Below are 26295 nucleotides of genomic sequence, written 5' to 3' on the forward strand. Positions count from 1 at the left end.
GGAGGTTATACTGCAGCTGTACAAAGCTCTGGCATGGCCACACTTGGAGTATTGTGTACAGTTCTGGTCACCGCATTATAAGAAGGATGTGGAAGCTTTGGAAAGGGTGCAGAGGAGATTTACTGGTATGGACGGAATGTCTGACGAGGAAAGGCTGAGGGCCTTGAGGCTGTTCTCGTTAGAGAGAAGAAGGTTGAGAGGTGACTTAATAGAGGCATACAAGATAATCAGAGGGTTAGATAAGGCGGACAGAGAGAGCCTTTTTCCAAGTAGGGGGACGGCAAACACGAGGGGACACAACTTTAAAGTGAGGGGAGATAGGTATAAGACAGATGTCAGAGGTAGTTTCTTTACTCAGAGAGTAGAGAGGGTATGGAATGCTTTGCCTGCAACAGTAATAGATTCGCCAAGTTTAAGTGCATTTAAGTCGTCATTGGACAGGCATATGGACGTACATGGAATAGTGTCGGTGGGATGGGCTTCAGATTAGTGTGACAGGGCGGCGCAACATCGAGGGCTGAAGGGCCTGTACTGCGCTGTAATGTTCTCTGTTCTATTTGTTCCTCGCCATTCTATGATATTGTCAAATTATTCTAATCATTAAGAGAGAATTGATGACCAAAATAGCCAAACTAAAGTCAAAATCTTATCTCACTTTATTAAAAAGCTCACTTGTCACCATCATGCAACTTCCTTCACAATGTGGCCAGCACACAAAATAGAAAGTATCTAAAAGGAGTGTGATTTTTAAAATCCTGATGAAGTCCTGACAAAGGGCTTTTGCCCAAAACGTCAATTTTCCTGCTCCTCGGATGCTGCCTGACTGGCTGTGCTTTTCCAGCATCATTCTAATCTAGACTTGATTTGGAGATGCCGGTGTTGGACTGGGGTGGACAAAGTTAAAAATCACACAACACCTATCACCTGATGAAGGAACGTCGCTCCGAAAGCTAGTGTGCTTCCAATTAAACCTGTTGGACTATAACCTGGTATTGTGTGATTTTTAACTAATCTCGACTGTGATTTTTTAAATACCGTTTCTACTAGATAGCACATTCCAAGCTCAGGAATACTTCCATCTTGTAGAACAATGGCAGCAGATGTTTAGGAATATCACCAGCTACAAGTTCCCCTCCAAGGCACTCACCATCCTGGCCAGGCCTCACAGAACAGTGGATACCGGGATTGCCCTGTATTTCCTTTCGTGTGAGGTGAGCATTAAATTGCAGATCTGTGCAGTCATTGAAGGACAAGCCTGTCTTAGCCCGTCGCCAGAAGTTAGAATGACATCTCCACTCACCGTCCCTTTCTTTCAGTGACTGGAGAAAGCTCACGGTATTGCCGGAAAGGTTTGGGCAGTCAACTCAGTGTTAATGGAAAAGCATTGAAACAGGTGGCCCCATTTCCCAGTTATTTCCTGAAGATATTTATTACACATAATAATTCAGCATTGGCATAACTGTTTTGGGAATAAGCTTCAATGGAAAAAAATTAGACCAATTTATCAGTAAGAACGAAAGATAAATATTTACAGGGCTGTATTTTGGTTGATCATACATTGATGAAATGGGATATTGCATCAATGACTTAATTATAAAACCTTGCTAGTGAAAAATAACATTTAGCAACATTTGTCTAAATGTGTTTAGGATAAGGAATAAAAACTTACTTAGGTGACTGAAGTTGGTTGCTTGAATTGGATAGTATGGTTTTTGCATTCACTCGTGGGACATGGGTGGCACTGGCTGGTCAGCATTTATTACCCATCCCTAATTACTCCTGAGAAGATAGTGGTGAGCTGTCAGCCTGAATTGCTGCACTCCAAGTGCTGTGGGTAGGCCACAGGATGAAATTCCAAAGTTTTAACCAAGTGACAGTTAGTGTTGGTGATATATGTCCAATTCAGGATGGTGAGTGGCTTGGAGGTGATATTCCTAAACATCTGCTGCCATTGTTCTACAAGATGGAAGTATTTCTGAGCTTGGAATGTTCTATCTAGAACCTGATATAGAAATGGTACTTCAAAAATCACACTCTGCTTTTAGATATTTTTTTATTTTGTTGCTGGCCACATTGTGAAGGAAGTTGCATGATGGTGACAAGTGAGCTATTTAATAAAGTGAGATAAGATTTTGACTTTAGTTTGGCTATTTTGGTCATCATTTCTCTGAGAATGATTAGAATAATTTGACAATATCATAGAATGGCGAGGAACAAATCTTTGATCGTGACAATTGATTTCAAAACTGGCCAGTGATGATCTTTGAGAGTTTTATTTTAAGTTATAAATTGAAATAACAAGTTAGACTGAACAGATTTTGTGTAAGTAGCAAAGTCATGCTGCCAGAAAATATGGTCCTTGTTATTAATAGGGAACTACAGCGTGATTTATCACTGCCCATGGCAAACTGGATAGTTAGCTCGACTGCAGCCAAGCAATGGTGTAAGTCTTTAATACAAAGAGAGATTATTTTTGTTATCACCGTCTCTTTCCACCCTGCATGCAGCACACCCATTTCTTGCTCAGCCACCGTATGGGGAATTCTGTTTGCCACAATATATCAGAGCACCATTGAGCACTCCAACTGCAGTAGTTGATTGGTATTCATTCACCCAGCAGTTTGACAATAGATAATAACCAATGGACAATAGGTGCAGGAGTAGGTCATTCTGCCCTTCGATCCTGCACCACCATTCAATATGATCATGGCTGATCATCCTTAATCAGTATCCTGTTCCTGCCTTATCTCCATAACCCTTGATTCCACTATCCTTGAGAGCTCTATCCAACTCTTTCTTGAATGAATCCAGAGACTGGGCCTCCACTGCCCTCTGGGGTAGAGCATTCCACACAGCCACCACTCTCTGAATGAAGAAGCTTCTCCTCATCTCTGTCCTAAATGGTCTACCCTGTATTTTTAAGCTGTGTCCTCTGGTTCGGCACTCACCCATCAGCGGAAACATGTTTCCTGCCTCCAGAGTGTCCAATCCTTTAATAATCTTATATGTCTCAATCTGATCCCCTCTCAGTCTTCTAAACTCAAGGGTATACAAGCCCAGTCGCTCCAGTCTTTGAGCGTAAGATAATCCCACCATTCCAGGAATTGACCTCGTGAACCTACGCTGCACTCCCTCAATAGCCAGAATGTCTTTCCTCAAATTTGGAGACCAGAACTGTACACAGTACTCCAGGTGTGGTCTCACCAGGGCCCTGTACAGCTGCAGAAGAACCTCTTTGCTTCTATGCTCAATCCCTCTTGTTATAAAGGCCAGCATGCTATTAGCCTTCTTCACTACCTGCTGTACCTGCATGCTTGCCTTCATTGACTGGTGGACAAGAACACCTAGATCTCTCTGTACTGCCCCTTTACCTAAATTGATTCCATTTAGGTAGTAATCTGCCTTCCTGTTCTTTCCACCAAAGTGGATAACCATACATTTATCCACATTAAACTGCATCTGCCATGCATCTGACCACTCCCCTAACTTGTCCAGGTCACCCTGTAATCTCCTAACATCCTCCTCACATTTCACCCTGCCACCCAGCTTAATATCATCAGCAAATTTGCTAATATTATTGCTAATACCATCTTCTATATCATTAACATATATTGTAAAAAGCTGCAGTCCCAGCACTGATCCCTGCGGTACCCCACTGGTCACTGCCTGCCATTCCGAAATGGAGCCGTTTATCACTACTCTTTGTTTCCTATCAGCCAACCAACTTTCAATCCAAGTTAGTACTTTGCCCCCAGTACCATGCACCCTACGTTTGCTGACTAACCTCCTATGTGGGACTTTATCAAAATCTTTCTGAAAGTCCAGGTACACTACATCTACTGGATCTCCATCGTCCGTCTTCAGAGTTATATCCTCAAAAAATTCCAGAAGATTAGTGAAGTATGATTTCCCCTTCATAAATCCATGCTGACTCTGACCTATCCTGTTACTACTCTCCAGATGTGTCGTAATTTCATCCTTTATAATAGACTCCAGCTTCTTTCCCACCACTGAGGTCAGACTAACTGGTCTATAATTTCCTGCTCTCTCTCTCCCACCTTTCTTAAAAAGTGGTACAACATTAGCCACCCTCCAGTCTGCAGGAACTGATCCCGAATCTATCGAACTCTGGAAAATAATTTGTGACCTAATGGGAAGCAAGCGACCTTTGTGCTCTATTTGTCCTCTTATAGCCCAAACAATAATAGGAGCCTGCTGTTTATAAAGTAATTGGCCCAAATCCATGATGGCATAGCACACTGAAACTCAAAATTAAGATCATGTTTCATTTTAATGGCTGCACTAATCTAAGATTTCAGCAATTTGTATCTTTCTTTTTATTTTGCAGTAATGACAAATAATGTTGGAAAGTATTAACCTACTAGGCCCAAGCTTTAATATGACTTGCATGTTTATTGAATCTTGGAGTCTTAGTGTTTGAAATATAGAGAATTGCAGTCCCTCCAACAGGCAAGTGTGGTAAATATAAAAGCAGAAAGAGAAGCATGAGTAGGCCAGTCAGCTGATCATCGAACTCTGTTCCCACATTCCCCACCCGCCCCGCCCCCCCCCGCCCCCCCCCATATTCTTTGATCCCTTTAGCCTCAAGTACTATATCCAATTCTTTCTTGAAATCACATAACATTATGGTTTTTCTGTGGTGGTGAATTCCACAGGCTCATCACTCTTTGGGTGAATTAATTTCTTGTCATCACAGTGCTAAATGGTTTACCCTGTATTGTTAGACTGTGAACCCTGGTTCTGGACTCCCCTGTTGTCAGGCACATTCTTCCTGCATCTATTGTGTGTAGTCATGTGAGAATATTATATGTTTCTATGATATCCCTCCCTCATTCTTCTGAACCCCAGCGAATATAGTCCCAACTGATTCATTCTTTCTTCATACATCAGTCCCTCCATCCCAGTAATCAGTCTGGTAAATGTTCGCTGCACTCCATCCATGATAAGAACATCCTTCTCCACATAAGGAAACAAAAACTGCACACACTATTCCAGGTGTAGTCTCACCCTCGCCTTGTGCAATTGCAATCAGACATTCCTGCTTCTGTATTTGAGTCCTCTTGCTATTTAGGCCATCATTCCATTTGCCTTTTTACCACTGTTGCCATTGCGTGTTTATTTTCAGTGACCGGTGTTTGAGGACGCCCAGACACACTCATTGCACATTATTCTGTCTCAATTCATGGCTATTCAGACAATATACTGCCTTCCTGTTTTTGCTACCCAAGTAGATAACCTCACCTTTGTCCACATTATACTGCATCTGCCCAGCAATTTGCCCACTCACTCAGCTTATTCAAATCACATTGAAACATCCCTGCATCCTCCTCATAACTCACTGTGCTAGCAAAGAGAATGCAATCTACCACCAATTCACTCACATTTTTCCAAAGAATTATGAAAATATTTTTCTTTTTTATTTCAGTAAAGGGCTTCTAATAGTGCTAAATGCTAAATTTTGAGTGGCATGTAATTAAATATGGTTTTGAAACTTGGAAGAATAACAAACACATCTGATATGGGTATTTGTCAATGTTATATTTTAGTTATTAAAACAGCAAAATATTTCTTGTGATTAATTTAAAAAACTGTGAGAGTTGCTGAAAACAATGATTCCCAAAGCCTGCAGAAAATTCCATGAAATTCCAAGTCTCCTTTAGAAAATGTAGACAGGAATCCTCTTCCACTGTAGATCACCTGACAGTAGGACCTACTCTTCATCATTTTAATAGGATCAGACTTTAAGCATATGACAGATTTGATAAGCAATTCATTATTCGGCTACAGTTTTGCTCCAGTGACATGGATTTCTGTACCACAGCCTGAGACTCCCAACATTTTCAAAAATGTTTTGGTTGGTTCCCTCTCTTACAATTTTCCCATTCTTTGACAAGCTTTATGCTATCCCAGAGGTCATATATAACCTGTTATATGCAAATAACAACAAAGCGCCACTGTATCATTTAGTTTTTTAAAATACTTTGTGCATGACCCTTTATTATTCTTTAATGGAATGTGTATATCACTGGCTAGGCCAGCACTTACTCTCTGTCTCTAATTGCCCAGAGAGCAGTTAAGCATCAGCCACATTATTGTGGGTCTGGAGTTGCATCCAGATCAGATCAGGTGGACAGATTTCCTTCCTTAAATAACATTAGTGGATAAGATGAGATTTTACAGCAATCATCAGTGCTTACACCATTATGCTAGTTTGTTATTCTAGATTGTTATTGAATTTGTGAGTTTTGAGAAGATTTATAGCTCATATTGAGGTTCTGGGTGTAGGTTTGCTCACTGATTTGGAATTAACCCTCCAGCTCAGCACGCAAACCTACATCCTGTTATTGAATTTAAATGTTACCATCTGCCATTTGAGCCCATGTCCCCAGAATATTAGACTGGGGATCTGGATTACTAGTCCAGTGAGATTACCACTATATCAATGTTCCACTGATTGTAATAAGATGATGATTCAGTTTAATTTCTTTTGCATCATATTTCCTCGAATGAAGTAAAGGAACATTTAAGAAATATAAGATTTGAAGAAGGTATTCAATAATGTATTTTAAATCTAAATGAATAGATGCATTGGAGATAAATGTTGCAGCATTACCAGTAAAATGGGGAGGGTGTGGAAAAGCAGTAATCATCCACAATTAACTGAGAAAACAAAAACCCTGCCATTCCTAACACAATGCCCCACTACAACATTGTCAGACAGTCTGGCTGGCAAGTGGGAGGATTATCCAGCAGGAAAGTGTGGGAATAATACACAGGACGAGAAAGAAGGTATCACTTCCAGGATTATAAATGAAGAGTGGAGGGAACAGATAATCAGAAGGCTCCAGACCGTGATTGTTGGGATTGTGGAAAATAGGCTGCTGGTATAGGGTAGTCTTGTCAATCACAGCTTACAATTACAACAAAAACACCATGCCTGGATGAATATGGTGAAAACATTCATTATTTAATTTTGGAAATTCTTTGAAATTCTCCTCCTGACAATCTGTACAAAGCTTGTTCCGCAGAATATTCTTGACTTACTAGAAAAAAACTATTTGAAATATCCTGTTTGATAAAAAGCTAAAAAGAGTTGAATACTTAATTCATTTGAATGTCATGTCCCTGATATGAACTTGTTTACAAGGGCTAATGCCCGATTTAAAGAAATGTTATACATTGTTATAGCCAATTCTTACGACTCAGAGTAATTTTAACAAAAAAAGAGAAATATCAGTAACAGTAACAGGGGTAGCCAAGGACTGACACATGCAAACAGGCTCTACCTCCGTCCCAGTTGTAAAAGGAGTAGTAAAACCAAAAACAGCCCTCAGGTCCATATCCTTGTCACCACCTCAACCAGCCATGCCAAGTCATTCCATCTCATGCTCACCTCCCATCCAGCCCTCATACCTTCGATGCCAGCTTATTACTAATTTATGATGGTCCACTCATCCACATGGTCCTCTATAATCTCAATGTCAGTGGACAGATGTCAGGAGTCATGCTGAGTACAAAATTTACCAATTCCAAAAATCTTCTCACTGATAAATACAAACATTTCCTTTCAGTATTCAATCCTGTATTTTAAAAAAAAACTAAGCATTTTCTTGGAAGACATAGTCACCTGTAAAAAAAAAAAATTGTATTTAGAATCCCACATTAAAAACTGCTATTCCCTTTACAACTTTATTGTGCTGTCAATCAAACTCAGAATTTATGAGCTTGGCGGAAGTTCTCAGGAAACACAACTGTCATTAAAGAACAATAGCTCTCAGGCTTATGTCAACAAATATCTATTGAAGCTTCAGACTCAGGGGTAACTGACTGCATCCAAAGGGGTATTTGACCTCTGCAAAGAACTTTGGTAGGTTTAGACAGTTCCATCAAATGCCTTGTGCCACACATCATGCTTCAGAAACCTGAGTGACCAAAATTGCTTCTGTTTGAAGGCAATTGTATGTTTAAATGTGCTGTAGCCCTGGTGAACTATGAATGTGCAAAATATTTTGCACACTGTTGCACTGTCTGAACAAAAATGGTAATGAGTCAGGCAGGCTGAGTCAACATGGCTTCGTGAAGAGGTGGTCACACCTCACAAATCTGTTAGAGTTCTTTGATGAGGTAACAAGCAAGTTAGACAAAGGAGAGCCAGTGGATGTGATCTTTTGGAATTTCCAAAAGGCTTTTGACAAGGTGTCACACAGAAGGCTGCTGAATAAGAACCCATGGTGTTCAGGGCAATATAGTGGCATGGAGGAAGGATTGCCTGATTAGAAGGCAGAGAGTGGGGATTTTCAGGATAGCAACCAGAGACTATTGGAGTTCTGCAGGGGACAATATCGGGACTGTAAATATTCATGTTATCCATTAGCGATCTGGACAAAGGGACTGATGACTTCGTTGCTAAGATTGAAGATGACACAAAGTTAGGTTGAGGGACAGGTAGTGTTGAGGAAGTGGGGAGGCTGCAGAAGGAATTGGATGAACTAGGAGAGTGGGCAAAGAAATAACAGGTGGAATACAATGTGGGAAAATGTGAGGTTATGGACTTTGGTAAGAAGAATAGGGATATATACTATCTACTAAATGGGGAAAGGCTTTAGTAATCTGAAGCACAAAGAGACTTAGTGGTTCTAGTTCAGGATTCTTCTAAGGTTAACATACAGGTTCAGTTGGCAGGGATGTATTGCTAAGGTTGTATAAGGCTCTGGTCAGACCACATTTGGAATATTGTGAGCAGTTTCGTGTTCTAAGGAAAGATGTGCTGACCTTGGAGGGGTCTAGAGGAGATTCACAAGCATGATCCTGGCAATGAAGGGGTTGTCATATGAGAACTGGTTGAAGATTCTAGGCTTGGGTCTGTACTTGATAAAGTTTAGAAGGATGAGAGGTGATCACATTGAAACTTACAGAATACTGAGAGTGGACGTGTAGAATATGTTTCCTCCATAAGGAGATACTAAGACTAACAGCACAGCTTCAGAGTAAAGGGACAAGCTTTTAGAAGTGAGATGAGGAGGAATGTCTTCAATCAGAGGGTGGTGAATGTGTGATGTGTGCTGCAGAATGCTGTGGAGGCCAAATCATTGCATGCCCAGAGATAGATAAATTCTTGATTAGTAAGGAGATCACGGGTTATGGGGAGAAGGCAAGAGAATGGTGTTGGGAAACATATCAGCCATGATCGAATGATGGAGCAGATGGGATGGGCTGAGTGGCCCAATTTTGCTTCAGCATCCAGTATGGCCCTCTGGCATGTCCCAGGACAGGACTTCCAAATTCCAGGCTCTGCTGCCATTTTGATTGTGGTGCAGAGCCCTTTGCAACTTGTCAAAAAAATTGATACTAAAGCTTTGCTTCAAGGGCTTGAAAGAGAACAGGTTATTGTCAGGTAAGCTCTGAACTTAAAAATAATGACAGAATTGTTTATAATGTTGACTAGTTCCCTGTATCCTACACCTGGGCGTTTTCTGAGTGTTCTCCTGACAATCTGCTGATGGACTATTGGCTGAAGACTGAGGAATGGTTGTTTTAATGTCTTCTCTTGTGAGACTGCTGATCATTCACTGACATTTTGGCTCTGTGTTCTCGATGGGACCACAATATTCTAATAGGTTACTGTTTTGTTTTTCAGACAAGCAGCATGAGGTTGAAATGCCATCACAAGCACAGAAAGAAGAAAAGAAAAAGAGGCCAATGTCACAAATCAGCGGAGTGAAGAAACTCATGCACAGCTCAAGCTTAACAAATTCAAGCATTACAAGATTCGGAGTCAAAACTGACCAGGAAGACCTCTTGGCAAAGGTGTGTTTGCTTCAGACTCTGGATTTCATGTTTACTTTCAGGAGTATAATCCTCTTATAAATGAAAGGGAATATTTGACTTTGCAGCACAAAATCTTTTCTCAATTAGCCACTGAACTTGATCAGTTGGTTTACAATATATTTTCCCATCATTCAGACCAGATAAGTATGTTGTGTGATTCCAAAAGGTGTTAATTTTTTTTTTAAGATGCCCTTCTCCTTTAAGATACTAAGAATGATGGTACTTTTAATTAACATAATTGCTAAGGACAGTATTTTTGATCTCTGAGAAAACATACTGTACTTAAGTGTAAAATTTAAAGACAATTATTTTCATAAAATGTTTGTTCTTATTGACATCCTTCATGTTTAATATCTGTTTAACTAATAGGAATTAGAAGAAATTAATAAATGGAGCCTTAATGTCTTTAAAGTTGCTGAATATTCTGGAAATAGACCCTTAACAGTTGTCATGTACACAATTTTTCAGGTGAGTTTGAATGTATTCATGCAGACCATTTGAGGTTGTTACATTTGGTGAATCAAAATGTATGAATCTATTAGAGAATTCTTAATCCAAACAACAAACTTGATTATGGTGTTTAAAATTATGGTCATCAATCAACTGCATTCTGCACTGTTCAAGCACAGTTGAGAATGATCAGATCTGGTCAAAGACACCCTGACATTATAGCATGTATTATATTGTCAACTAATCACTGTCTCCACCAGAACATTGGGAAGTTCACTGCCAGAGCATGAGCCCAGACAGTGAGACTTTGAATGCTATAAAAGATCTGAAAAATGGGTTTCTATCTCACAAGGTAGCTGAAACTAATTGAATAGCAGCCTGCACCTTAATAGTGAATTGAGGACAACCACCACTGAAAGCATTCGTACACAGTTTAGTCTTTTAGCTTGGACTATTGGTTTTCGGTTTTCTTATGCTGTACAGACAGCTGTGTGTTAAAAACTTTGAATATAAAGGCAATGGAATTTTTTTAATGTCAGTTTTTATTCTTTAACCCCACTGGGAGACCATCCAAGCTGTATTTTAATGAATTGAGGACCTAGGCAGTCTCCTTTTTATTAATGTTTTGTTACACTTTAATAATAATACAACCTTAAACACGACTGTGAAGTTTCATATTTGATCCCAAACTTTACTGGTGATTATAGTTAAATCAAGTCAAGAGAGGGGTTCCCTCTTTCACATCTAGAATTGTAATGGCCATTCTTCAAGACTACTTTATTATACGTGAAATTCAGATTTATAATAATGCAGCAATGATTGCTTTTCCTCATGAAAAGAAACTCATCTTGGTGGCCGTGCAGCACTACAGGTTGGTGTTCAAACCAGCTTCATTCAAGAAACATTGAACATATCTCACTTCTTACATACTCAGAGATGTGGGTATTGTGCTTGGAGAGAGCAGTCAGTGACCTACTGGGGCCCATTGCTTTTCTTACCAGCTTGTCATCAAGTTTTGTGGACAGGAGCTACAGGAATACACCTTTAACAATCTAATTGGCATAACCAAAAAGGCTTAAAGTTGAGGGATGAGGGAGGGTAAGAAAACCAAAACAAGGAAAGAGAACGAACTAATTTTCTATTATAGATTTTGTTTATTTTCAGTGGCCTAATCTGAATTCATTTTCACTACTTTTAGGAGCGAGAATTATTAAAAACTTTCAAGATTCCACCAGATACTTTAATTACTTATTTAATGACCCTGGAAGACCATTATCATGTTGATGTGGCTTTTCATAATAACATCCATGCAGCTGATGTTGCTCAGTCTACTCATGTTCTCCTATCAACACCTGCGTTAGAGGTAAGCAGGCTACCGATTGTAGGAATGCTTTTTGGTATTCCAGATAAACTAACAACTGTAAGCAGGGGACTTTGCAAAGAACTGTAACTAATATTGTTAAGTCTAGCTGGTACCTCATTATTATTGGAAATAAAAATAGATAATGTGCTAAACTAGAGTTGAATTCAATTTGATGGATAATAATTAAATGATTCCTCTATCCTCGGCAACCAGAGGATTTATTTTACTTTGTTAATTTATTCTCATGTTGAAGATGGACTCTCTTTTTGAAATATATGTGATTTATAGACTCATTCAGAACAGTTTTATCTTGGGGTACTTCTGCAAACAGATTGGGTCTGAGGAAGGGTCATTGGACTTGCTGTGCATTAACTGCTTTCTATCCAAAGACACTGCTAGACCGGCAGTTTCTGTTATTGTTTCAGATTTCCAGCATCCATATTTCTTTATTTTAATATCAGAGTACTTCCCTGTTATATATGTGTCTGATTTCCTTTCCATGACTTCATTGTGTAATGAATAGCTAAGAAGAAGAACATAACGTACAAATTTAAATTCGAGACTGAGTTGGTCTGTATGCAGGATAGTAACCTTGAATCACCTGAATATAGTATTATACAGATAGATAAACAGATACATTGATTGGTAATTTCTTGAATTGCTTTTGTCCGTGGGAAATAATGGGAATGTAGCTTCAGAATTGAGGAGCTGTGATGAGATTATCAGCTAGACCTCCTTTGATGGTTGAACAAGCTGGTTTTGTTTTAGCTACGTGCTTCGGCAGGATTTGAAGATAAAACTGGCACGTGCTGGAGAAACCCAGCAAGTCTAAAGCTTAGTGGGAGAAGAAACTGGTTTCATGTCAAATATTACTCTTCTTGGGATTTGGAGACTCAGACTTGGCCAGCCTTTGCACCTCGCTCCCTACTTTATGAACTGAACCATGAAGAAATGCAGGAGCTCTTAACGTCTGAACCCACTCAATTGCAGGAATTGCTGGCAGTTGCTTGAAAAGGGAGATCACAGTGATAGGACTCCACCTCAGTGCCTTTGAATCTCCTGGGTTGGACCTACAGGTCATTGGGTATTATTTTGTATCATAAAGTCCTACAGCACAAAGACAGGCTCTCTGGCCCCAACTGGTCCATTGCCAACCAAAATGACCTTCGGTGCTAATCCCATTGCCCTGCACTTGGCCCATGTACTTCTAAACCATTCCTATCCATGTATTTGTCCAAATGCCTGTTAAATATTGTTAATGTACCCACCTCAACTATTTGACCCAGAGCTGGGAAACATCAGGCTGTGTCCACACACCAGTCAGCCTGCGCATTGCATCTCTGGGGTCCAAGTTACCTTATGGTCAGCTTAGGTCTGCAGTTGTTGTCTATCACCAGGAGGTGGCCAGCAGGGGGTGTTGGTGATGCAGAGGCTCTGTACTGGCAGGAGAGACTTGGGATCCCACTCTTTCTCTGTAGTATGTAGTAATGAATTATATACCGCAAACCATGGACATAAAGGAAGTAATTAGTTCAGGTGAACCTCCTGTCCCTGGTCTCGGGGAGGAGTTAAACAATACATTTACCAGCTCACTGAAAGGTTACATGAGATCACTCTAAGTTGAAACAGAGTTTTTACTGTTTTTTAAACTTCCAAAAAATGCATTAAATTTGCATCTTTTATTTTTGTAGGCAGTCTTTACAGACCTGGAAATTCTTACTGCAATATTTGCAAGCGCTATTCATGATGTAGATCACCCTGGGGTCTCAAACCAGTTTCTTATTAACACAAGTGAGTATACTGTTATCATTTAATTGTCTCTTGTCTGTATTTGATGTGGACTTTAAGAATGAAAAGGTTTGTTTTGAATACTTTCCTTCATCAAAAGTATTTTTCTATGGTAATGAGAAAATCAAGGATCTGGATGTTACAGGAATCCATTGGAAAAAAATTCCAGGGAGATGGAGAGAAACACAATCGCAGCAGAAAGTACCACATGGAAATGGGGTTGCATTCTCTAAGGGAGACTTGCTTGCTTAAACATTGGCCTGGAAGTATTGGATAACAAACAAGAAGGAGAAAGTATCACAAATAGGAGACCCAAATTATTGGCATGGAAAAAAGTAGCAATCTAAAAATGTCACCATGAATGAGGAGTAGTGTTATCAATTTGGCAGCTGTCTACTTGTATGCTGCTTCTTCTAGAAATGACTCATTGTACTCCAGAATATTGTACACACCTGAACCACAGGAACACATAGCAAAGTGACGTACATTTCAACAGAGGTGAGCTAAAAACTCTCACTAATTTCAATTTACTGCTGAACACAAAAACAGTCGTCACAGTCACTCACAGGCTTTAGATGGGTCTGTTACCAGAGCTGAGGTGCACAGCGAGAGTGGCTACCCACCTAGCAGTGACTGGTAGTCAATTAGTGGTAAGAAATCTGCCTCTTGAGCCAGAGTGAGCTTCCCGCTGGTGACTGACAGAGGTAGGTCCTTGAAGGTGGCAGGGTGACATCCCAATGAGACCTTTTGTTTTTAAATTGCTGTGCTCACAATGGTGACCTGACAACTATAATGACAAATAAGTTTTAAATGTCACACAAATTCCAAAGATCTTGACGGGTGGGAATGCCTGTAGAAGATCACTGTATTGATCAATCTGCATGCTGTTATATGTATTGTCCTCCATCAGCAAGATTGTGCAGGCAGTCTGCCAGGAATCATTGTGGACTCAGGGTCCATTTGTGATACTGATTTCGTGAAACCATCAAAGGCAGTAAGACCGAGGAGCCAAGAACCAGGGGTCACAGTCTAAGGAGAAAGGATAAGCAACTATGTGGTGAGATAATGAGAAATTTCTTCACCCAGAGAGCTTGAGGAATTATCTGTCACAGAAAGCAGTTGAGGCCAAAACATCAAATGTTTTCAATAAGGAGTTAGATATAGTTCTAAGGGCTAAAGAGCTCAGAGGGTAAGCAGGAACAGGATACTGAGTTAAATGATCAGCCATGATCATATTGAATGGTGGAGCAGGCTCAAATGGCCTACTCCTGCTCCTATACTGGATTAGTGGTGCTGGAAGAGCACAGCAGTTCAGGCAGCATCCAACGAGCAGCAAAATCGACGTTTCGGGCAAAAGCCCTTCATCAGGCTCCTATGTTATCTGTTACTGCGATTCCGCCAAATGTGGCACCACTCCACTCAATTTTTAAATTATTAAAAAAACACAATTTTCCTTTGGTTATGCAAACAAAGCTTTAAACATTTTAACTTTCTAGAGGCAAATAATTAAAGATTTCATACCGTAGATAAATAGACAATAGACAATAGGTGCAGGAGTAGGCCATTCTGCCCTTCGAGCCTGCACCACCATTCAATATGATCATGGCTGATCATCCTTAATCAGTATCCTGTTCCTGCCTTATCTCCATAACCCTTGATTCCACTATCCTTGAGAGCTCTATCCAACTCTTTTTTAAATGAATCCAGAGACTGGGCCTCCACTGCCCTCTGGGGCAGAGCATTCCACACAGCCACCACTCTCTGGGTGAAGACGTTTCTCCTCATCTCTGTCCTAAATGGTCTACCCCGTATTTTTAAGATGTGTCCTCTGGTTTGGCACTCACCCATCAGCAGAAACATGTTTCCTGCCTCCAGAGTGTCCAATCCTTTAATAATCATATATGTCTCAATCTGATCCCCTCTCAGTCTTCTAAACACAAGGGTATACAAGCCCAGTCGCTCCAGTCTTTCGGTGTAAGGTAATCCCGCCATTCGAGGAATTGACCTCGTGAACCTACGCTGCACTCCCTCAATAGCCAGAATGTCTTTCCTCAAATTTGGAGACCAGAACTGCACAGAGTACTCCAGGTGTGGTCTCACCAGGGCCCTGTACAGCTGCAGAAGAACCTCTTTGCTTCTATACTCAATCCCTCTTGTTATGAAGGCCAGCATGCTATTAGCCTTCTTCACTACCTGCTGGACCTGCATGCTTACCTTCATTGACTGGTGTACAAGAACACCCAGATCTCTCTGTACTGCCCCTTTACCTAAATTGATTCCATTGAGGTAGTAATCTGCCTTCCTGTTCTTGCCACCAAAGTGGATAACCATACATTTATCCACATTAAACTGCATCTGCCATGCATCTGACCACTCCCCTAACTTGTCCAGGTCACCCTGTAATCTCCTAACATCCTCCTCACATTTCACCCTGCCACCCAGCTTAATATCATCAGCAAATTTGCTAATATTATTGCTAATACCATCTTCTATATCATTAACATATATTATAAAAAGCTGCAGTCCCAGCACTGATCCCTGCGTTACCCCACTGGTCACTGCCTACTTTTCCCCCAATACCACGCGCCCTAATTTTGCTCACTAACCTCCTATGTGGGACTTTATCAAAAGCTTTCTGAAAGTCCAGGTACACTACATCTACTGGATCTCCCTCGTCCGTCTTCAGAGTTACATCCTCAAAAAATTCCAGAAGATTAGTCAAGCATGATTTCCCCTTCATAAATCCATGCTGACTCTGACCTATCCTGTTATTACTATCCAGATGTGTCGTAATTTCATCCTTTATAATAGACTCCAGCATCTTTCCCACCACTGAGGTCAGACTAACTGGTCTATAATTTCCTGTTTTCTCTCTCTCACCTTTCTTAAAAAGTGGTACAATATTAGCCACCCTCCAATCCGCAGGAACTGATCCCGAATCTATTGAACTATGGAAAATAATCACCAATGCATCCATGATTTCTCGAGCCACCTCCTTCAGTACCCTGGGATGTAGACCATCAGGCCCCGCGGACTTATCAACCTTCAGACCTAACAGTCTCTCCAACACCAATTCCTGGCAAATATAAATTCCCTTAAGTTCAGGTCCTTCAGCCACTGTTACCTCAGGGAGATTGCTTGTGTCTTCTCTAGTGAACACAGATCTGAAGTACCAATTCAATTCTTCTGCCATTTCTTTGTTCCCCGTAATATATTCCCCTGTTTCTGTCTTCAAGAGCCCAATTTTAGTCTTATGCCAAATGAACACAGTCCTATTAACATGTTGCAGAAAAAGAGGGCTTTAAGTGAGTTCTGAAGAATGCTGTGAGTTTAATATCATTAGCTTATTTGAGTGTATTGATGTATTAACATTGATTAAATCTGAGTGTATGCTGATTCTGTGGTTGACCGGAGGTGACAAGGAAACAAGTTTGCTGGTGACGTATTTATGTGCTAATATTAAAACAGAACAGATTAGCATATTGGCAACAGCTAAGAGATCACAAGGATAACAAGTACACTCGAATGCTGGGGTGCTAAGTAGGCAGATGGTGCATGGATTTATTTACATACACAAAATCCAGAACAGCTAGTGTGATTTTTCTTTACTTAAAAAGAAGCCTGTGGTATTATTACCATATTTTTCTTGTATACATGGAATTAAAAATGCAGTTTTGTTTCATACCACTGCAGACTCCTGAGAGACGTAGAGCTACTCCTAATTTATTAGAATCACCTCTGATTATTTTCTGATCATAGAGATCAAATAGGATCTTCAAATAGGATTGGGGTGGTGAGGGTGCAGTTAATTGGATGGAAATTACCTGATTCAAACAACCCATCTCATAACAAACGTCTGGCTGTTTCAAATACATCCAATTAATGCTGTAGTTATGTGGATACTGATCATATATCAGGACATACTTTACATTCAAAAATGCCAACAAAGTTTTGTAAGCATATGGGATTATTCAAATTGTCGGCATATGTTATATTATCAGTTTGATGTAGAGAAATGTGAAGAGAATTGAGTTATTTGATTAACTTTCAATCTCTCTCTTTCTGTTTCTTCCCTTACCTCCATTCATTCACGTGCTTTTCAGACTCAGAACTTGCCTTGATGTACAATGATTCATCAGTGCTGGAGAACCATCATTTGGCTGTTGGCTTTAAACTATTGCAAGAAGAGAACTGTGATATTTTCCAGAATTTGACTAAGAAGCAAAGACAGTTGCTTAGGAAAATGGTCATAGACATTGTAAGTTGAAGCTTTAAATCTTGCTGTCGAACTGAAACCTCAACTCTTTTTCCTAATATTCACAAATGGTTCATTACGTTTTGCTACATTTAAAACATACATTTAAAAAAAAAGCTTACCCCTGACTTCCCTTCTTGATCATTATTGTAGTGTAGTGTTGTGATGTTGCTGACAGTCTGCAGTGAATTTCCTAACAGGGATTGATGCTGCAATTTCCAACCAAAAGGTAGAGCAAAATAGCTCAAAATGTTATGTTCTTCCTCTTGCCATGATAATGGGAAGCAACATCTAAGACCCAGCGAAAAGATGAAACTATTCCAAAAGATCAGGGAGTAAGCAATCCCAAAATCATTTAACTATCAAACTCAAAGTGTTCACTGATAAAATTCAGAATTGTTCAGCTTATGAATGAACCATAAGACTGAAAGTAGGCTATCTTTTGACCAGGTGGATAATTGGAACCAGTTTCTTTCACTGTGAGTCTTTGTACCTGATCCAAACGTCACAAGTTGAGAAAAAACTGCTCACACCTGGAGAGCTATTTATCATTGTTCTATTTTAGTGTGGCTATTTTTCTGAGCTTTGTATGAATTGCAATGCCCTGCTGACAAGTCTTATTTCTGTAACCTAAAATTATTTGCTAAAGGCGCTCAAACCTTGTGTTTCAGGTTCTTGCTACAGACATGTCCAAACATATGAATTTACTGGCTGACTTGAAAACAATGGTAGAAACAAAAAAGGTTACAAGCTCTGGAGTACTCCTCTTGGATAACTACTCAGACAGAATCCAGGTATCAACTGTCCATTAAATTCAAAAAGGAAGTTAAAAAAGATGAAAATCATCATCTTCTTTATTATATGCTTCATGTAAAGTGATTATACTTGGAGAAAATATTCGAAATGTTCTTAATTATTTATATACCATGTTTATTGTAATTGAATGTTTGTGAACATTGTACAAGGTTTGCCTATGTGCCACTGACCTGTAATTCTATTTTGAAAACGAATTGAAAACTATTTTGTATTTAACAATCTAGGTTCTGCAAAACATGGTACACTGTGCAGACTTAAGCAATCCAACAAAACCTTTGCAGCTATACCGACAGTGGACAGATAGAATAATGGAAGAGTTCTTTCGCCAAGGAGACCGAGAAAGGGAAAGGGGAATGGAAATCAGTCCCATGTGTGATGAACACAATGCTTCTGTTGAAAAAACACAGGTAAGTACAGCAGGCAGCGTCCAATTTAATCCCAAAAGCTGAACTACAAATAGCAGAGCTATTGGTTTGCAGACCACTACCCATGTGTTGAATTAGGCACCAAAGATCTTTCAGAGATTTGCAAGAGTTCTATTGTTTGTGTATAGTTTAGCACAAACACTAGTTTCCACCTTTCCCTTCTGAACCGTTTCCCTGTCTAGAGGCCAATTCTCCCCAGGGAAGAACCCAGCTCATTTTTTAATATAAATAAACCCACCGTTAAATAAACAAATGGCCTGTTAGCAGTGGGCGGCACGGTGGCACAGTGGTTAGCACTGCTGCCTCACAGCGCCAGAGACCCGGGTTCAATTCCCGCCTCAGGTGACTGTCTGTGTGGAGTTTGCACATTCTCCCAGTGTCTGCGTGGGTTTCCTCCGGGTGCTCCGGTTTCCTCCCACAGTCCAAAGATGTGCAGGTCAGGTGGATTGGCCATGCTAAATTGCCCGTAGTGTTAGGTAAGGGGTCGATGTAGGGGTATGGGTGGGTTGCGCTTTGGCGGGGCGGTGTGGACTTGTTGGGCCGAAGGGCCTGTTTCCACACTATAAATTATCTAATCTAATCTAACCTAATTACAAATGTTGCAAAGCAGAGGCAGTGTGTTGAAAATGAAAACTGAAAAAAAGTACCAAGATCAAGTGGAGGAGAACAAAGAGGAGATTAACTCAAAATAGGGGCAACACTGTATGTTCCTTCTCCAAGAATAGTCATGTGTGGACATAATGGTGGAAGGAAGACAGGCTTTTGTGAACTTTAACCCCCTCCACAATCCTCTGCCAATACCAGATGGTGTCTAATTTAGCCAGACCTAGCAACAGGCCTGTTAAGGAGTCTTCTGACCTGCCCACACCCCTCTGCAAGAACCCAAGTTTTTTTTATCATAAAACCACCACCACATCACATTAAGGAATTACACATAGTGTCCTCCAAGGACAGCTGGATGATTACAAAAAGGGAGGAAAGCGAAAGAGGCGCAAATTAAATTAAAATGGAGCTGGAGCTGTGAAAAGCCAGCTCTTCTTAATATTTTCTAATCACCCTGTTCAGGGATGTTATTACAGAGCTCTGGAGCAGGTCATCTAGCTGAGAGGTGGAGACACTATCACTGCCAACAAGACCCCTTAAAAGAGAACCCAGCTCTTACTTGCAAGGTCCATTTGCTCTTAGTCAATGCTAGAGCTGTTCTGCTTGACCTTAAAAAGACCTACATTTCTAACCTTGACGCTGTTTTGCACATAGTTGAATAAGTTAACTTACATTTAAACCGCTTATCCAAAGTGTTTGTCATTCTTTTTAAGATCTTCTGTTTCTTTGACCCACTGTATTTGTGACAACTGTTTGGCAGAACGATTTACAAGACCCAATCCATATCTGACACCCAAGGCTGCGCACTTACTTTTCCATTCAAACATTTGTTGAATTTCCATCTGAAAACTAGTCTTGAATCTACTTCTGCTATCTAGTTCCGATAATTGATAGTTTTTAATGGAGGCAATGAGAATTGAGAAATTGAATAGCAGAGCAGACTCAATGGGCCGAATAGCATGCACTGCCATCATTCACGGCTGTAGCTGCAAATCTAACTGACCTTTTCATTTCTTACAGGTGGGTTTCATTGACTACATTGTCCATCCTTTATGGGAGACATGGGCCGATCTGGTCCATCCTGATGCACAGGACATGTTGGATACACTGGAAGACAATAGAGAATGGTATCAGAGCACAATCCCACAGAGCCCTTCGCCTGCCCCCGATGCTGATGGGGAGGGACGGCCAGGACAAGTGGACAAGTTTCAATTTGAGTTAACACTAGAGGAAGATGGGGAATCAGATACTGAAAAAGACAGTGGAGGTAGCCAGGGTGAGGATGACAATAGCTGTAGTGATTCCAAGACACTTTGTACCCAGGACTCTGAATCAACAGAAATTCCATTGGATGAGCAAGTAGATGAAGAAGAGGGTCCAACAGATACCTCGAGGGAACAGGAGACAGAGGAGGAAGAAGATGAGAAGGTTGCAGGTACATAACAATGATGATGGGAAAGATATCTTGGAAGCAACTTCCAAGCACATCTGTAGCTACAGCCAAGGCCAAGTTTCATCCTCATCTACTAGTACTTTGTGTATGACAAAGCCTAGAATCATCTAGATGACTCTGTACTCAGGAATAACATGTCAGAATTTCAGCTCCACAGCATTATTTAAGCATGAGGAATCCATTTCAAAACTGGTTGATCATTAGCACTATCAGATTCATGAATCTGAAATAGGAATGGATTACTTTGGTGGGACAAAAATATTAAACCAAATGTGGGTTTTGTTTTTTCAAAGCTGTAGAAGTTTGAGGTTTTTCATTTACAGGTGAGAATAAAGTATAGAAATCCATTCATGAGATCAAGCTAAAGACACTGGTTTCAGTAAATGTAGTTTGAAATACACAGTATTGTGTGAGTCTGGAATCAGTGAGGATCTGTCACCGGTAGGAAAATCCATCATTTATGGAAATCGTGAGATGTTTTATAATTTCAAGTCTTCCTTGAAACCTGACTGTAAAACTGTACAGCTATAAGTTGTACTGACCTCTTTTTGTATCATATGTAATACAGAGAACTTTTTTAGATTTTACTTTTATTAATACAGATTTATGGACGTATTATATTTAAAAATGATTTGAGATTTCATTTGTTATTAGAGATTAAAAGTAACTTGCAAGTTCTCTGTACAGTTCTGTAATGCTGAGTACAAGTAGTTCCTTACTATCTTAGACCTTGCCATTTTATCACTTTGATACCTTTTCAGGCAGTTATTGTCTGGGGGTAAAACTCAAATGCCGCACAACCAGATGCTACATGTTTCACACTCTTCTTTTACTTTAGCAATTGTATTAAAATGCATTGCACTCAAAGTAACACATTATTGAAATGCTGCCCAGCTATAGTTACTGGAAACATCTTGAAAGCAGACAATCAACCTTGATAGGCTGTCTCAAAAGTCGGGGATAAAATGCACTGAATTTCAGAACACTCACATTTTCTTGCCAAAATGTCCTCTTGAGCTGCACATTGCTTGTAAAACAAAACATTATATTGCATTAAATGGCTTTAAGATTCCAGTAAACATTTCCATATTGTGCAGAGTTGTGTAGGTTACTGTACAGCAATGTGCAGAGTCTCCACATTACTACACTTTAGCTTGCAAGTTACTGTATCAATATAAAGCTTTTTGTCTTCTCCTGCTCCCCATCTCCCCACATGGATATCTTGGTGAGTGTATGTGGATGGAACAAACTGTAAAACTTGAATAAGTCGGGCTGTTATAGACACCTATTGAATGAGGTTACTTTACTGCATTATTTAATTTTGTTGCCATACTTTTTTTTTCCTCACCAGATGACCTTACTTGTAATCCAGTCTTGTTTGTCTCTGTTTACAACCATGTATTTATTGAACTGTACATACTGTAATGTTTATTGTAAATTATTGATTCTTATAACATAATTCCTAATGGGTGGTGTTACTGTATGGGAAACTCCTGGTGAAAGACTGAAAATACTTATTCCTGTAAATTTGTCTTCTAAAGTATTACATCGCCTAGAGCTTGGCTGAGGAGAACTATGAGGAAATCGACACTCGATGTGGAGTGGTTGCAGGTCTTTGGCCCCAGGGCTGTGCCTTAACTTTCTCCAATAATTTACTGTCTGCTGCATTTTAAAGTGTACGAGCTGAGTGACAGCTCGATGAAAGGGGAAAATCTTTCCAAAATAAAAAGGCCCTCCTTTTTGACACGCAAACTGTAGATTTCAGCAGCCCTGGCCCAAAGGAATTGGACTTTTTTTTTGGTTTATTGAATTAAATAGTAATAAAGAGATTATACAGAAAAAAATGTTATCTACGGAGACTCCTGAACAATTTATTTTGTTTTAAATATGTCTTTAGAGCACCAAGTTGTCTTGAGGTTGCAAAACAAGAATATTTCAATGTTTTCCTAGTCTCTTACGGTCTATGATATAGTACTGTACGTCATGCTGAGAAAACTTCATAAAATGTTTTTATATGCAATGAAAAAATAAAAGCATGAATTGATTCTACTTCAAACAATACCAGTTTGCTTATTACTGCATATAAAGCAGATTGAAGGTGAAGTAGCTGTAAATAGGATAAAACAAAATGGACAAGAACCAATTAACCTTCCCTCTGAAAGTCAGTTTCTTCCCCACAATAGCCAGGTCAAGGAAAAGTACTGAGGATTCTAAGTATCTATCATATTTTGTGGTTTAATTATGCAGTTTAAATTGATATCAAAAAATTACTGAATATTTATTACTCCTCCAATGAATACATCAACTAACAAAGAAATGTAGTTTTCCATACATCTCTTATAAAATTAATTTCTATATCACATTACAGATTAAGACTTGGTTACAAGGAGATCAAAGCTGAGAACTAAATATTTGTGCCTTTTCGAAAACACAGGCAGGAAGGCAAGGGTAGCAGAGGAGCTTTGTTGGCACAGCATGGGATAAGTACTGTTGGAAAGAAACAGTCTTGAATTGGAAGACAGAGTATTCATATGGATGGAGATAGAAAAAATAAAAAGCAAAGCAGACACTGGTAGGAATAGTCTATCAGCCGCCCAACAGTAGCTATACAATGGGACAGAGATTAATTCAGGAGATAATGAAAACATACAACAAAGGTAGTCCAGTAGTTTCCCCCCCCCCCCCCCTTTACCCATGGGGGATACATTCCAAGACCTATCGCAGAAGCCCAAAACCGTGAATCATAGCAAACTCATTCATTTAAATGGGACATTTACCTCCCTGGCAACCCCGGTCCCTGGTTCTGGAATGTTCCATGTAATATATTCAGGCCATGGTAAACCACGCGTAACCGAAACCACGCTAACCAGACCTGCAGAGACTAGGCAAAGTGAAGACTGCAGATGAAGGAGGTTAGAGTCGAGAGTGTGTTGCTGGAAAAGCACAGCAAGTCAGGCAGCATCCGAGGACCAGGAGAGTCGGCGTTTCGGGAAGGGTTTTCTCGGACCTGCAGGTACAGCAGTCGCTCTTTGCATTAAGTCACATGGGTGACTTTAATCTTAATATGGACTGAGATAGTCAGATTGGCAGATGAAGTAATAAGGAGAAATTCATGGTGTTTATTCAGGCCAGTCTCCTTGCACAATAATACAACGAAGGGGATCAGGCTATTTGATTGTAAAGAGGCAGGTTTAATAAATGAGGTCTGAGTGAAAGATCCCCTCAAAAACAGTGACCATAACATCACAGTTTTTAGCATTCAGTTTGAGAAGGAGGAACTGGGGACCGGAAACAATTGTGCAAAGCTTAAACGTGGTTACAATGCATTGAGTGCAGGCTAGAGTGGACTGGGGAAGGAATTTAGCAGCAAAAACATTTGAGGAACAATGGCAAACATCTGAGAAAATAGTTCACGTTTCACAGCAAAGACATAACCCAGTGAGGAGGAAGGATTCTTGGAAGGGGATAAACCAATCAGTTAACTCGGGAAATTAAGTATAGCATCAAATTGAAAGAAAAGAACATGCACTGTGGTCAGTATACTAGTGGGAAGCCAGAGGATTAGGAATAAAAAAAATGAAGTCAAGGCTACCAGAGAAATGATAGGAAGAAAATGAACTTTAAAGGTAAATTTGCAAATAATATCAAGACACACGACATGACCTTCTTTAAAAATATAAAAGGAAAGAGGCCAAAGTGAGGATAGGCACTTCAGTGAATGCAGCTGGGCAAGTTATAATGGGGAACCCATAAATATCAGAGAATGTGAACAAACACTTTGCATCAGTCTCCATTGTAGAAGACGGTAATAGCATTCCAAAATTACTCAATAGTCAATGGGCAAAAGGAGAGGAAATAAATACAACAATAATCTCTAGAGAAAAAATACTAGGGAGACTAATGGGGCTAAAGTTGTTTAGTAATCTGGACGTGATGGGTTGCATCCTTTGATATTAGAGGATGCACTGCTAGTAATCTTCGGGAATCTTTAGCATCTAGAAAAGTCTCAGAGGATTGGAAAACCGCAAATGTAACACCTTTTGTTGAAGAGGGGAGGAGATAAAAAGCAGGTAACTCTAGGCGAGTTAGCTTAAATCATGTCATTGGGAAAATGTTACAGTCTGTTCTACCGGATGCAATAGCAGAGCATTTAGAATTACACACTATGATCATGCAGAATCAGCATGGCTTCATAAAGAAGTAATCATGCCTGACAAATGCACTAGAATTCATGAAGTAGGTTACAAGCAGATTAGATAAATGAGAAACTGTGGATGTAATATACTTGGATTTTCAGAAGGTCTTTGATAAGTTGTAACACAGTCAGCTACTTGATACAATAGGATTTCAGTAAAACATTTAATAAGTTTCCCCACAGTAGGCTATAGCTGAAAATACAGTGACATGGGATTGAGGTTGATTTAGCAGTTTGGATCAGAAATTGGCTAGCTGTAAGAAGACAGAGGGTGGTGGTTGATGGGAAATGTTCATCATGGAGTTCAGTTACTAGTGGGGTACCACAAGGATCTGTTTTGGGCCACTGCTGTTTGTCATTTATACAAATGACCTGGATGAGGGTGTAGAAGGATGCGTTCGTAAATTTGCAGATGACACTAATGTTGGTGGAGTTGTAGATAGGGTGGAAGGATGGTGCAGGTTACAGAGGGACATAGATAAGCTGCAGAGCTGGGCTGAGAGGTGACAAATGGAATTTAATGCAGAAAAGTGTGAGGTGATATTCACTTTTGACCGAGTAACAAGAATACAGAGTACTCGGCTAATGGTAAGATTCTTGGTAATGTGGATGGGTAGAGAAATCTCGGTGTCCATGTGCATAGATGCCTGAAAATTGCCAACCAGGTTTATAGGCTTGGTAAGAAGGCGTACAATGTGTTAGGTTTTATTGGTAGAGGGATTTAGTTTCAGAGCCGTGAGGTCATGTTGTAGTTGTACAAAACTTTGGTGCAGCTGTACTTGGAGTATTGCATACAGTTCTGGTCACCGCATTATAGAAGGATGTGGAGGCCTTGGAGAGGGTTCAGAGGAGATTTACCAGGATGTAGCCTGGGTATGGAGGGAAGGTCTTATGTGGAAAGGCTCAGGGACTTGAGGCTGTTTTCGTTAGAGAGAAGAAAGTTGAGAGGTGACTGAAAAGAGACATACAAGATGATCAGAGGATAAGATAGGTTGGACAGTGAGAGCCCTTTTTCCTTGGATGGTGATGGCTAGCACGAGGGAATATAGCTTTAGATTGAGGGGTGATAGATATAGGACAGATGTCAAAGGTAGGCTC

General features: G+C 40.0%; 1 protein-coding gene across 2 annotated transcripts in view; it reads left to right on the forward strand.

The window, feature by feature from the left end:
• pde4d (phosphodiesterase 4D, cAMP-specific) overlaps positions 1–23051 on the forward strand; it is a 1329084-nt gene extending 1306033 nt beyond the window's left edge. For both annotated transcript variants that reach the window (XM_072571159.1, XM_072571169.1), the window contains 8 exons: positions 9659–9828; positions 10219–10317; positions 11498–11662; positions 13354–13453; positions 17554–17708; positions 18377–18499; positions 18746–18928; positions 20570–23051. In XM_072571159.1, the coding sequence (XP_072427260.1) occupies positions 9659–9828; positions 10219–10317; positions 11498–11662; positions 13354–13453; positions 17554–17708; positions 18377–18499; positions 18746–18928; positions 20570–20992 (1418 nt within the window). In that variant the 3' untranslated portion in view covers positions 20993–23051. The remainder of the gene's footprint in view (positions 1–9658; positions 9829–10218; positions 10318–11497; positions 11663–13353; positions 13454–17553; positions 17709–18376; positions 18500–18745; positions 18929–20569) is intronic.
• The last annotated feature ends 3244 nt before the right edge of the window (positions 23052–26295 follow it).

The sequence above is a fragment of the Chiloscyllium punctatum genome, chromosome 1 (genome assembly GCF_047496795.1).
Source record: "Chiloscyllium punctatum isolate Juve2018m chromosome 1, sChiPun1.3, whole genome shotgun sequence".
In the NCBI taxonomy this organism is placed as follows: domain Eukaryota; kingdom Metazoa; phylum Chordata; class Chondrichthyes; order Orectolobiformes; family Hemiscylliidae; genus Chiloscyllium; species Chiloscyllium punctatum.